The sequence below is a fragment of the Anguilla rostrata genome, chromosome 2, assembly GCF_018555375.3.
Source record: "Anguilla rostrata isolate EN2019 chromosome 2, ASM1855537v3, whole genome shotgun sequence".
Classification (NCBI taxonomy): Eukaryota; Metazoa; Chordata; class Actinopteri; order Anguilliformes; family Anguillidae; genus Anguilla; species Anguilla rostrata.
The window spans coordinates 61,555,256-61,568,885 of NC_057934.1; the positions used below are offsets into that span (position 1 = coordinate 61,555,256).

Genomic DNA, 13,630 nt, shown 5'->3' on the forward strand with positions numbered 1-13,630 from the left:
CTACTGAGTGAACTCTTCTAGTTTTGTTTGATTTTATCCTTCTGCCAACCCCCTGAGATTTAAACAAATTCAGTCCGCAGTACTTCCTATAAAAGCCACTGAGATTTCTCCCCCAACACAGCAGCATCACCTGTAAGACAGAGAGGGAGATGTGTGTGACAATGGGAGCTCTTATAGCATTAGCAGTGTTGCTGGGAACTTTACCATGTAAGTAAAGGTGCTGATATTTCAGTCAAACATTTCCAATGCAGTTGTGTTGTTCTTCTGAGTGGCTTTCACAAAAAAGGTTATTCATTATCCCTGTTTGCATCATGAATTTTTTATTTGCAATATTGTTGTCTTTCACAGACGGTCGCTGTGTTGAACTCACCCAGTCAGGCTCTATGGTTGTAAAACCAGGACAGTCTCTGACCATCTCCTGTAAAGTCTCTGGATATTCCCTGACTGATAGCAGCTATGGTACACACTGGATCCGACAGCCTGCAGGGAAAGCTCTGGAGTGGATTGGCTGGTATTGGGCGGGAACCCCCCAATATCATTTCAAAGACTCACTGAAAAGCAAGTTCAGCATCTCTGTAGACACCTCCAGTAGCACAGTGACTTTGCAGGGGAGCAGCCTGCAGACTGGAGACACAGCTGTGTATTACTGTGCCCGACACCCACAGTGCAGCAAAGCAACGCTAGAGCTGTACAAAAACACATCACACTGAGTGTCACCACTGAACACACACACTCTACCTGCATGCATTCATCATCACCCACATGTAACTTACCAAACACATTACAGTATGTGAAGAATAAACAAACGCTGGCATTTAAATCGAAAAGAAAGACAAATGTTGATTGAACCCCAAATGCTGATTGAATTGAATGTTTCCCTCTTTGTGCTGATGAAAGAAAGGACAAATAAAAGTTGATATCAAAAATAATTTATTTAATGTCTAATTTTATAAATATGTAATGGTGAATATGAGGCCAGTGAGCGCTGCTGCTCACGAGTCAAAGTTAAGCTGTTTATTGAATAAAGGCCTGTGTCTGAACCAGCAGTTAAAACCCTGCAGATTCTGAATCTGTAAGTCACACACTAAAGGTCCTGAACAAAGCTCCTGCTGTGGCCGGTCACCTGCTGTCCCCCCCGCCCCCCTCCCACCTCAGTGAAGGCCATCTAGAAGCACATGAGGGATGTTACAGCAGCGCCAGAAATCTGCTTCATACAAATCAGCCAGCAGCCTGACTTTGGCCCACAGAGGGGACGCTGTGACCTCTGTGCAAAGAGTATGTCCTGTGGAATTGTGGGAAGTTTTGTATTTTCCTGAGTCATAATAATGAGCAGTAGTGCTTCACCATATCAGGGAATGTGAAAAAAATAGCTGTACAAAAGTGAAGAACTACAAAAGAAACTGCTTTTTAATTTACAGAAAATTCAGTTGCAAAGGTGGTTGAAGCAGACTGCTAATTCTTATTCTCCTTCAGGAGGGAGCATCATCATATCAAAATATTGGCACAAGACATGTATTACAAATACTGGGTCAAGAATTTAACACTGGATATCAGGAGGCTTTCTATGTTGTGTGATCGTATGCTCCCTGTCTTGGACACTCTCACTAAACTGACTGGTGATGTACTGCGTACTGGGGAGCTCCTGACTCCACTCTCCCACCCTCACCTGCAAGGAAACTCCCTGCATTCACTATGAATAATACTGCAACAATCAGCCATGGAAGAGAGACACACGGCTGTAATGATGAATAATACTTATAACTGCTATATGATCTGCACCCCATCTACAGCTCTGACTGCTCTATTTAAACAGTGTGTGATCTGCCCACCCAGTGAGGAGGAGTTCATGCAAACTCTGAGCTCTTCCTTCTACATTTACCTCTCTGCACTGAGGGAGGAGGGACTGTTGTTGGAGACTGACTGAAGGGTTAGCATATGAACTGTAGAAGTCTTTCACCATGAGTATTATAACCAGCCTGCTTCTGATTACAGTGTTCTTAAAAAGTAGGTTTGAATCTGTCATACATTTAATATTTACTAAAATTGTATTTGTGAGATTGTGTGTTCTAAGACTTTTTTTCATTTTACAGGTGTTCAATGTCAGACACTGACTGAGTCAGAACCAGCAGTTAAAAAACCTGGAGAATCCCACAAACTGACCTGTACAGCCTCTGGGTTCACATTCAGCAGCTACAGGATGAGCTGGATCAGACAGGCTCCTGGGAAGGGACTGGAGTGGGTTGCCTACATAAGCACACAGAGTTCACCCATCTACTATTCCAAATCAGTTGACGGAAGATTCATTATATCCAGAGATGACTCCAACAGCAAGCTGTACCTGCAGATGAACAGGCTGACAGCTGAAGACTCTGCTGTGTATTACTGTGCCAGATACCCACAGTGAGAGAAGTCAAGCCTGAGCCCTGACAATAACTCTCTACATGAAACTGTCACCACAGCAGACTTCAGGGAATTCATGTTTTTATTGCCCCTACATCAAATACAGAGAGTCTGAATATTGAAAGTAAACTTATTATGTTTGTCTCTGTAAGGGAGAGACATTATTTATTCTGATAGTTAATGTACATTTCATTTAAAATTTTGTTTTGAACTGAACATCTACTCTATGGATAATGCACATTCTTCACTGGTTTAAAGAAATAAACAGTACAGTGATAAACAGTTTAACAGATAAACAGTACTTTTTTGATAAATTTTCGAGACATGTAAAGTTATTTATTATCGTTGAGGTAAAAGAGTACAGTAAGAGTACAGATTTTGTATAGAGTACAGTTTAGTACCATTTCTCTACATGTAAAGAGCATATTGCTTAGTCCATCTCATTAGCATTATAAAATAGTTTACGCAAACAGCAGCTCCAGATACAATGCTACATGTTCTTGTCATACCTGTAATTCATTAATAAAAAACACCATATAAACAGATATCTTGAGATATACTCCTCGTTTTTCATTGGAGCACAAACATATACAAAGATCTGCTGTCATTTGTGCAGGAATTAAAATCATAACGCATTGAATATTAATTTGAAATGAACCCATAAGCATTGTTACTGTTACTGATCTTAAAATCCGGAGCAATGCTGGTGGAAGCAGTCTGCTGTTTTTAATTATCCTCCAGGAGGGGGCAGCAGTGCTCTACATAAAGGATACTCTGACCCTTCGAATTTATTGTTTTTCTCCTTCCTCCAATCCCCAGAAATTTAAACTAACTCAGCGCACAGTATTTCCTATAAAAGCCACTGAGACTTCTCCTCCCAGCACAGGAGCATCACCTGTTACACAGAGAGGGAGATCTGTGAGTGACAATGGGAGCTCTTATAGCATTAGCAGTGTTGCTGGGAACTTTATCTTGTAAGTGAACATGCCATATTCATATGTTTATTCAAAAATTAAAAATATTCTTCAGTGTTTTCCAAGTTTTTCTTTTGAATGACATTAAATTAGCTGTTTTGTTAGTGCTTCTTGCTTGTTTCAATAATTATGTTACTTACAGATATATTTACGAGTCCAAGTATGTATTTTTTTCTGTCTCCACAGATGGTCACTGCGTTGAACTCACACAGCCAGGCCCTATGGCTGTAAACCCAGGGCAGCCTTTATCTATCTCCTGTAAAGTCTCTGGGTATTCCCTGACTGATAGCAACTACTGTACTTTCTGGATCCGGCAGCCTGCAGGGAAAGCTCTGGAGTGGGTTGGATGTGTCTGTGGCAGTGGGAGCACCTATTACAAAGATTCACTAAAGAACAGGTTCACTGTGTCCAGAGATACCTCCAGCAGCACAGTGTCTTTGAAAGGGAGCAGCCTGCAGACTGGAGACACAGCTGTGTATTTCTGTGCCCGAGAGTCACAGTGAGAGAAAGTCATGTGGGAGTGATACAAAAACTGCTTCACACTTCAGTTCACGCGGTCAGCAATAGTAACAGTATTTCTTACATATAAATTCCCTGTAGTTAAAAGTATTAACCTAAAGTCAACAAGTGAAATAAGCTAATTTAGATGTCTGAGGATTGAATATATTTTTCCACAACAAATATTAATGATGTTTTTACAAAGAATACCTGAATATAGAATAAGTTGAAAAGTGGTCAGAAACTGAACATGAAGAAGGAGAAGTAAAACACCATGGGAAAACATTTCAAAAGAGAACAAACTGGAGAATAAATTATTCCTGGTGAAAATCACATTTTAGCAGGCATTTATATGCATATTCATGGCTTATTGTTTGTAGCTGAATATGCTTATACATATTGATTAACATTGCAACAGTTTCTTATGTTAGAATACATTTGGAGTTGTTTCTATTGGATGTGCTTAGTTCTGGGACATATAAGTTGGAATTGCTGTTATTGGCTCTTCTCACTGTACCAATCACAGTAATCAAAACCTGAGCACAATCACAGGGACACTGTACTGAAGAAGATTCAGCTGTTTGGATAGGATTTTAAATTGACATCCTGATTTACTGCTGTCATTAGATATTCCATGACACCCATCACCGTAATAGTTGGTGGGGGGCCAGGGGGGCTCATCAGAATATACCTGGTGATCAGTATATTATTTGAGCTGCTCTTACACGCTCCGATTACATTCCCCTGGTTTAAATGGTTCTCTGCGAGCAGCATATTTCAGTTTTTTCTTCAAAGTATCTGCTGACGAATAACTCATTTTAGACTGAAAATCAGTTCTTAGAGAATATGAGTTGACAATAAAAATACTTCTGTTCATTGAGAAAAAAATACTTTCTATGGGCCTGAATACCTTCTTTAGGCAGTATATATCTGGAGATCAGGATATTATATGAGCCACTCTTACACACTGAGACAACATTCATTTTTTTAAAGTGTCCTCTGAACAGCAGTACAGTAAAGATCACATTGCTGTAGACAAGATGCTTTGGAGCAGCAGGAATTAAGCAAAATTGCATGGCTACTGAACATGGAATATGGCTCTTTAAATAATATCATTTCCCTCTTGACTGTATATTATGTGGGAAACCATAAACAACAAACTTGCAATCTAGCAGTTTTCATATTGTATTTTCAGTCTACAGCACTGACTGCTCTATTTAAACAGTGTGTGATCTGCCCACCCAGTGAGGAGGAGTTCATGCAAACTCTGAGCTCTTCCTTCTACATTTAGCTGTCTGCACTGAGGGAGGAGGGACTGTTGTTGGAGACTGACTGAAGGGCTAGCATATCAACTGCAGAAGTCTTTCACCATGAGTATTATAACCAGTCTGTTTCTGATTACCGTAATCTTTACCAGTAGGTTTAAATGTCTTATTCTTTTAGTTCTTTCTAAAATATTGATTTTTGAGATTGTCAATAGTGAGTTCTAAGTCTTTCTCAATTTCACAGGTGTTAAAAGTCAGACACTGACTGAGTCTGAACCAGCAGTTAAAAAGCCTGGAGAATCCCACAAACTGACCTGTACAGCCTCTGGGTTCACATTCAGCAGCTACTATATGAGCTGGATCAGACAGGCTCCTGGGAAGGGACTGGAGTGGGTGGCCGTGATCGGTGATGGTGGTGGCAGCTACACATATTATGCCACGTCTGTTAAGGGAAGATTCACCATCTCCAGAGACAACAGCAAGAACCAGCTGTATTTACAGATGAACAGCCTGACAGCTGAAGACACCGCTGTGTATTACTGTGCCAGAGACCCACAGTGAGAGAGAGTGAGGGGAGAGCTGCACAAAAACCTCTTTCCCTTTATCACACAGAGCTACAGCACAGAGCCCTGGAATGAATTCTGCTGTATGTGAAACTCAGGGTTCAGTTTTAAATATCTCTGAAGTGTTCTGTTCTTTAGGTCTCATTAAAAAAAAAAAGAAAAAATTGAATTTTCTCTGTGTCATTTCAAAGACCTTTACAAGGACATAAACTCCGCATGAATCATACATGTTTTGTACATACGCTCATATTACCCCAATGTGAAATAATGGAACACTTTTTCACATATTGTCAGATTTCTGATTTCTCACATCATATTCTGAAGTCCCATAATAAAATAGTGCTGTGGAATAAATGTGTAGCTTCATTACATCCTCCCATGTTGGAAAACAAACAATTCAAAGTGATTTATTTCAAGGAGTTTAAACCCGAACCACCTCATGCAAGCACCCTACAGTTCTTTCACTGAACACAAAATGTCCATCTCACAATAATGACTAAAGGATTGACCATGCAAAGTATAAATGACAAATAAGCATTTTTCATAAAATCATGTGAAATTGTCTCTGAAAGCCCCAAATATATATGTAAAATATACAAAATTTTGTATTGTATTTTGTATTTGCATTCCTTCATTTGCTGGAATTCAACCCACAGTTCACTTAATTGTTTATGTTGTAGAATATCCCTGTAAAAATATCTGTAAAATTGTTTAGTAAAGTCTAAACTTTGTTGTTTCAAAATATACTATGACTGCAAATGACATTCTGTTTTCAAAGTAAATATGAATTATTATAGTTTGTGCTGGTAATCACCTGACACTGCAGATGAATACAGAAGAGGTGCTCTGTGAAAGGGCAGTAGGTTTTTGTTGTGGTGTAGATCACTGTGTACTATGTGGGTGGCACTGTGGTTAAACGCTGTACAAAAACCTAATCTCTCTGAAAGTGTGTTATTTATGTTAAACTAAAGATGAAGAATCTGCACAAACATCACTGCAGTGTGTTCCTGTGTGTTGCACATCATACAGGCAAATTACACTGTGAATATCTTCATTATTACATAAATGAACAAGATTTGGAATACAATTGTACTGGATACCTGCACTGATACTCAACAAGACACAGTGCGATAATTATGACTGTGTTAGTTATTATATTCATACCAATTTAATCATTGATATAAAAAAAATGATGCGTCATATTGGATTTTACACTGTTGAGGAGTTTGACAGAATTTGTAGTTCTACAGATGGTTCAAAATGCACATTTGAAGCAATCCTGAGATAGGACAGGTTTTTGTGCAGTCAGTTCCATGAAATACAGCACTGTGATAGCTATAGCTACTTTGACTACTGGGGTAAAGGCACTCAAGTCACCGTTGGTAAGTCCTTTTTAATTCTCTATACTGAATTTTACGTATTTCTTTCTTTTTAAATTTAGAACTAAAACCTTCAGCCATGGTAGGGCACCTTTAAGACTTTGATTTTACATTGTGTTTATATGTGAGACCATTACAAGACCATGGTTCTCTGTTCCTCCTGAGTTCCAAAAGAAAGTTCTGATGCAATACTTTATCTGTGTGTATTTAGTGAAATATTCCTGAGGTGTTGGTAGATTAAATGTGTTTGTTTTACTACAGTGGGTTTCATTTTTAAGTTAACTAAACAAATATGATTCCATTCCATCTGTTTTCTGACTTCAGAAAAAGGACAGCATTAAAAAATAAAAGTGCATTTCTGATAAATGTATTTGGTGCCTTATACCGTTCAGAAAGTTATTTATGAAGCATACATTTCAAATATAATACAATGCATTTTGAGCCATTTCTGTGGAAAGGCATATTAGGACAGCAGCGAAGAATATAATATATGCCAGTATATTTCCTTTAGTCAGTACATTCCATGGAAAGGAGAATTGACATATTTGCAACAGTCATTTTCTTTGCAAAAGGTTTGTTTCATTTGAATGTAAATGTATAAATGTGTAAGTGTAAATATGAGGAGAAATATTGTAGAGCCCAGAGATGCATATACACCTTCGCGTTACTAACGACTGGGACGATCAGGTAAGTCTGCAGGTTTTCGGGTTTAAAAAATATATTTGTTCTGCAAATATACTATAGGTTTTCTTTATTCGAAAACAGACTACGGACACGAAAAAAACAGAGCTGGGTTTAATGTATAAAAAGTTGCAAAAGGGACACAGCATCTAGTTCCTATAAAATGCAGCTGAATTTTGTGCGGCATGATTTCGAGTTGTACAGATGTATGTGTATGTAATTGATAAATAGTGATAGCTTTAAAATTATTTATGAACGGCCGAATAATATTAGCTGTTTATATTTAAGAAACCATTTGAAGAACACAGAGAAACCATTGGACAAAACATCACCGTATACGAAATGTCCAACTTACAGCAGCATTCCGGTTGCTAAACCAGGTTCGCTGCGCCAGACAGACCACCGCAACAGAACGGTTTTCTCCTACTGGGCATTCGAACTGAAGTAGCTAGTTCTGATGGATATGGAACACAAGACAGCTCTTTAAAATATTTTTTATAACCGATTCTAAACCAGAACATTTTCACTTTTCACTATATTTTTTATGAAGACAAATCGTTGCCTACTTAGGTCATTAATTCATGCTTTCGATTACTTTGCCTACTATATTTGATACACCGATACGTTGCAGTTGTTGTTTACGGTTACGTTCCCGAACTGCGTGGAAATCAACACTTTGGCTACAAGACAATGGTAAACTATAGTGGATGCAATTTTTAACGCCGCGCAGTAGATAAAAAACAGTTGAAATACGACATGATCATGTCCATCGTCATCATTTCAGACTGAAGGGTCTTATTTTCATTATCCAAGAAGGCGTCAAGAAATTTCTGTTTTACCTGCTATGGACCTCTTTTTAAGACGAGTCTTAAATAAAGTTGAAATAAAAAAAATGGGACAACCGATGCGCCTTGTAGCATATAATGGGAAAGTGCATTTTAACAGTTCATGCAAGCCTGAGCCATTAACCGGCTGGATTAAATACGCCTTTTTTAACATTGATAATTCAATTTATAGCTCTTCAATCTAACATTTTACCATTACAATTTTATTATGTAACTGTTTTGGCCAACATACCGCTACTAGGAAAGTTTGCGCGAAATGTCGCCCTGAACAAACTCTTTAAAGTAGACATCGACTACAGTAGGCTAATGGGCCTATTAACGAATTATTTTATGCTACTTTTGTACAATAATCTCCTTGTTAATATGTCCCCTTGAACAAATTCAACAAAAACTGCATCATACTCGGTAAAATTGTAGTTTCTTGATAAGAAGTTTTCATTTCATTTTCACTTAATTTCGCGCTTTATCATTTTGTCTGGTGTCACACAGCTGTTCTTAACTGAAATCAACGCCGAAAGGGTATCATTAGATTAAGCTGATCAGCGAAATAGTTTAAAATGAACTCAACGCGACACACTATGTGGCTTTAAAAATAAAATTAAAATAAATAAAAAAACAAATAAAGAAACACTTCATTTAATTTTTGTTGTTGCAGAGAACTTATTTTAACAAGTTACAACTTAAGCAAAGTAGATGCACTCCAAAAATATTGGCCTATTAAAGTAAATACAAATCTCAACCGTGGACAAATATTAGGTTATATACGTTGATTTATTTATGTAAACTACGACACTGCTGATGACTTCTGTCACAATAAGGCCAATAGTAGGCTAGGTTATGATACACACAGCATCAGTTTTAAACTGTTCACAGACGAGATTGATTTTAGTTTATCCCATAGGCCATATGTTTGGTCCCCCCCCCCCCCCAATAAAAAAATCAAAAAAATATTTTGCTTTTCAGCCACACAATGTGCACCAACCTCCCTCTTGCCTCTAACGGAATGCGGGTCTAAAAAACCCAACGATCAGCTGACCCTGGTCTGCATCGCCCGCAACTTTTCGCCTGCTTCTTCCGTGACCTTCCGGTGGAAGGGCCCCAGCGGAACAGCCGTGTCTGACTTCACTCAGTACCCACCAGTGCAGATCGATGGGTTCTACACAAGCATCAGTCATGTCAGTGTAAAAGCGGCAGAGCGGGAGTCCTACAGTTGCTCCGTGACCCATCCCTCACAGTGTATGAACAAGGAAGTGTTTTTCCCGAAACCAGGTATGACATATTCAATGTTTTAATTTTGAGCTAATGTCACAATATGAATGGTGTCCTTCTACTGCCCTACTGTATCCATCCATCTATCAATTATCTATACCCGCTTATCCTGAGCAGGGTCGCGGAGGGTGCTGGAGCCTATCCCTGCATGCATTGGGCGTGAGGCAGGAATACATCCTGGACAGGCCTCCAATCTATCGCAGGGCACACACACCATTCACTCACACACTCATACCTATGGGCAATTTAGGGTCTCCAATCAGCCTACCTGCATGTCTTTGGACTGTGGGAGGAAACCGGAGTACCCAGAGGAAACCCACGCAGACACGGGGAGAACATACAAACACACAGAAAAGCCTTCTTGCTGTGAGGCGACAGTGCTACCCACTGCACCACCATGCCCACTGCCCTACTGTATGCTATGCTTAATTAAATAGTAATTAAGGCAAATCTCTGACAGAAGGAAGATGTTTATTGAATTTTAAATCATGCTGCATACCCAGATAAAAGAACACATTCACTTGAATAGAAAATTATTTTGTTGACAGGATAAAAAGCCTGGTTAATTTAGAGGCATACACGAAGGTTTTAGAATTTGGAATATGCCTTATCCAGTACACAGATTTTAATATTTCAGTGATTTTCTGGATTTTATGATTCTGTATTCAGAGAGCATAGCGTTTGATATGGATAATAACTGAGCCAGCCTTAGCTTGCTGTTTTCCCATAAGATCAGAGTGCCCTGCAAACATTGACAGTAGCTCTCTTTTCCTGCCAATGAAACAGAACAGTCCTCAGAAAAACCCTGTCTGGAGGTGACCCTGAAGCCCCCAAAGATGAGCGAATTGTTTGTAAATAACCAGGCTGTGCTGGACTGCGTCATCACTGGGGGAGATGAGGCAGCAGTGGAGAGAGCCAAAGTTACCTGGACACCGAGTGGAAACACCTCGAGTGAGATCACTCGGCACGGACATGTGTTCAGGAAGACCAGCACTCTGACTCTGGGACGGGAACGCTGGTTCACCGAGCAAAATGTTGAGTGCTCTGTCCAACAGAAGAACAGCGAAAAGTCAGCCATCAAAAAGTCTTTCAGCCGGAACACCAGCGGTATGTTTCACACAAGATAAAACAGTCTGGAACACATGTGGCAAACGATGTCACAAATTTTTTTCAAATGACACTGTTCTGTACTGTTATTGTTTAAAATAATATGGGATTAAATACAGAGAATAATACGTTCCCTATAAAACATGCCACAGACAGAGAATGTAATCAGGTTGTTTCCATTGTGAACGTTCAGTGTTAATCTTGGTTTGTAACTGTGTTTTACAGCGTCAAAAGTTCCCGAGGTGGTTTTAATCACACCCATAAAACAGGACAGCGAGTTTGTCTCCCTGGTCTGTGTAGTGACAGGCTTCTCTCCCTGGGACGTGTTCGTCATGTGGACAGTGGATAAAGGATCCTATGAAGAGGGCATCACCAGTGAGCCTGTGAAGTGCTACGATGGCACCTACTCTGTCACAAGTTTTTTCAAAGTCTCGACAGCGAAGTGGGAGTCCAAGTCCAAAGTCACCTGCAATGTGAAGCATGTTTCTATGGCCAATGGAGCAGCCCCTCTCACAAAATCTGTGTCCAAAGCACCTGGTAATCCTGAATGCGACTGCTAAATCTCCACACGTACAGTGCCCTCGGTGAAAAAAACCACAACGACTGCACACTGGCCTCATGCACACAGTCTAATGTTCAGTAATTACAGTGGTGCTACAGCCCTGTATACACAGCATAACAAAGTGCTGGGACATCAGTGTTTAGCACCATTTTGTACCCTGATGTGATTGGTCACTATTGTCTGTAGGATTGCCAGGTGGTGGATATCTGTGGTTCTTGTTCACCTGGGGTAACTGACACCCTCCATTACCTGATGTTTCCTGTCATGTGTGGTTGCTTCTCTTTGTCTGTTTGTTCATTTTGTTTGTTTGTTTTGCTTGTATCCCCATTAGCTGTTGCATGTGCAGCAATTACACTTCCTGAGGTCCACACAAACAATTAAAAACATGACATAGTACAGGATAGTAATTGACAAAAATAGAACAGCAACAAAATACGATATTTGCAAAGATTTAAAATAATTGTGTTTGTGTTGTGTCACTGTTTCTTGTTATGTAAAAACATGTATGACTTTTTGTACTGTGCTGTCATGTGCAATTTGTTTGACCCTGCTCCTGTTGTTTGCTGCTGTAGATGTCCTTGTGGTCATTGTCTTTGTCAGTGTGTGTTCATAGTAAAGCATCTTGCAGGAAGGGTGTGAAAATATAAATAAATATTAGTGCATATGAGTATTGTTGGGCATTCCTCCTTTAAGAATCAGGACCATGGATATCTGCATAAGAACCTGCCTATGACAGGTGCTATCTGGACTGCATGTGACAAGAAAATAGATTATCACTGGATCCTGTCTTTGGTTTAGCTTTACAAGATTGTACTATTCACCCAAGGAACATCATCAAGCTAAACTACCAATAAGCAGCACAAACTCATCTCAGTGTAATACTGGTCTTGTTCACCCTTGTCTTGACAATGGGCGGTTCTCATGCAGGGCAGGTAATCTTCTGGAAAATATGCAGTTATGTCCCTGCCACAAATCTCCAATCATATTCTAACTCCTTACAAATGAAGTCACACCTCATTATATTTAATTTAAAAGAAGGAACAGTTGCATAAATATTGTAGCAGCTCAAGTGAATATAATTGACACACTGCCATCAATGTTTATTTTACATTTTTCTAATTCATTTCACATGCACAGCAAAACCACACCAGTGCATGAGGCAGCATTTCAAAATATTTTGATTGAACATTAAATGTAATAATAGTTATTTAACGTTTTCAAGTGATACAATAAGTCATTCAAATATCACAGAATATGCCTAATTACAATTAAACTAGTTGAGACAGAATTATCAAATAATGGGATCAATAGGAACTAGTTTGGGCTCTTAAGATACTTTATTTGTCATCATTTTAAGCACGCTTGCACATTCTGCTCTATTTCTCCTGTCTCTGTTATGTTGATGTAAAGTGTCACAGTTTGTGTCAGAACAGAAGGTGTGTCTTGCCCAGGAGCGCTTTGGTGTTTTGTTCATATCAAGTAGTGCGCTGTGCATAAGGCTGATAAGAAAATGTATATTTGACTAAATGTACAGACATATTTCTGGACCACAGTAGGTCAGACCTGCTGTAGAGCATGAAGCATGTTTATGGGGACCTGGCCTGGGTGCTTAGAGTGTGTAAAAAGCAGATATATGTGGAAAACTGAAACACAGTTTGGACAGAATGTGTGGTGTTACGGTCTCTATCCTCTCCTCCACATACACAAACACACACTTTCTCTCCCCCACTTTGTCTTTTCCAGAAACAGTATCAGCTCTGAATTGTAATGAGGAAGATGAGGAAGAAGATGAGCTTGGCAGTCTGTGGTCCACCACCTCCTCCTTCATCGCCCTCTTCCTCTGCACTCTCATCTACAGCACCCTCCTCACTTTGATCAAGGTAGTGCAGCTGTACTGTTTCACACTTGCCTGCAAAGGCACGACCTTCATCTCTCCAGTGCTTCCATTTTATCTATTATAGGCAAGAATATGATCAAATATGATCATGCCACTCTTGTTGGGTTGGTTACTCTAGGTACAAAAAATGATTATTCTAATTAAATATGTGAGATTGTGTTTTTAACACAGGAGATATACTTAATAAATA

The 13,630-nt window shown here is 39.3% G+C and overlaps 1 protein-coding gene across 12 annotated transcripts in view; it reads left to right on the forward strand.

Moving 5' to 3' along the window:
- Positions 1-13,630, forward strand: part of LOC135248731 (immunoglobulin mu heavy chain-like) — a 95,069-nt gene that overhangs the window by 30,472 nt on the left and 50,967 nt on the right. For 2 of the 12 annotated variants that reach the window (XM_064323642.1, XM_064323643.1), the window contains exons 1-6: positions 132-207; positions 349-664; positions 7,036-7,082; positions 9,569-9,874; positions 10,661-10,981; positions 11,207-11,518. In XM_064323642.1, the coding sequence (XP_064179712.1) occupies positions 150-207; positions 349-664; positions 7,036-7,082; positions 9,569-9,874; positions 10,661-10,981; positions 11,207-11,518 (1,360 nt within the window). In that variant the 5' untranslated portion in view covers positions 132-149. Of the gene's footprint in view, positions 1-131; positions 208-348; positions 665-1,905; positions 2,005-2,090; positions 2,401-3,288; positions 3,375-3,560; positions 3,874-5,193; positions 5,289-5,381; positions 5,695-7,035; positions 7,083-9,568; positions 9,875-10,660; positions 10,982-11,206; positions 11,519-13,630 lie in introns of those variants that run through there. The other 10 variants (XM_064323653.1, XM_064323649.1, XM_064323645.1 and 7 more) reach the window with 10 other exon arrangements.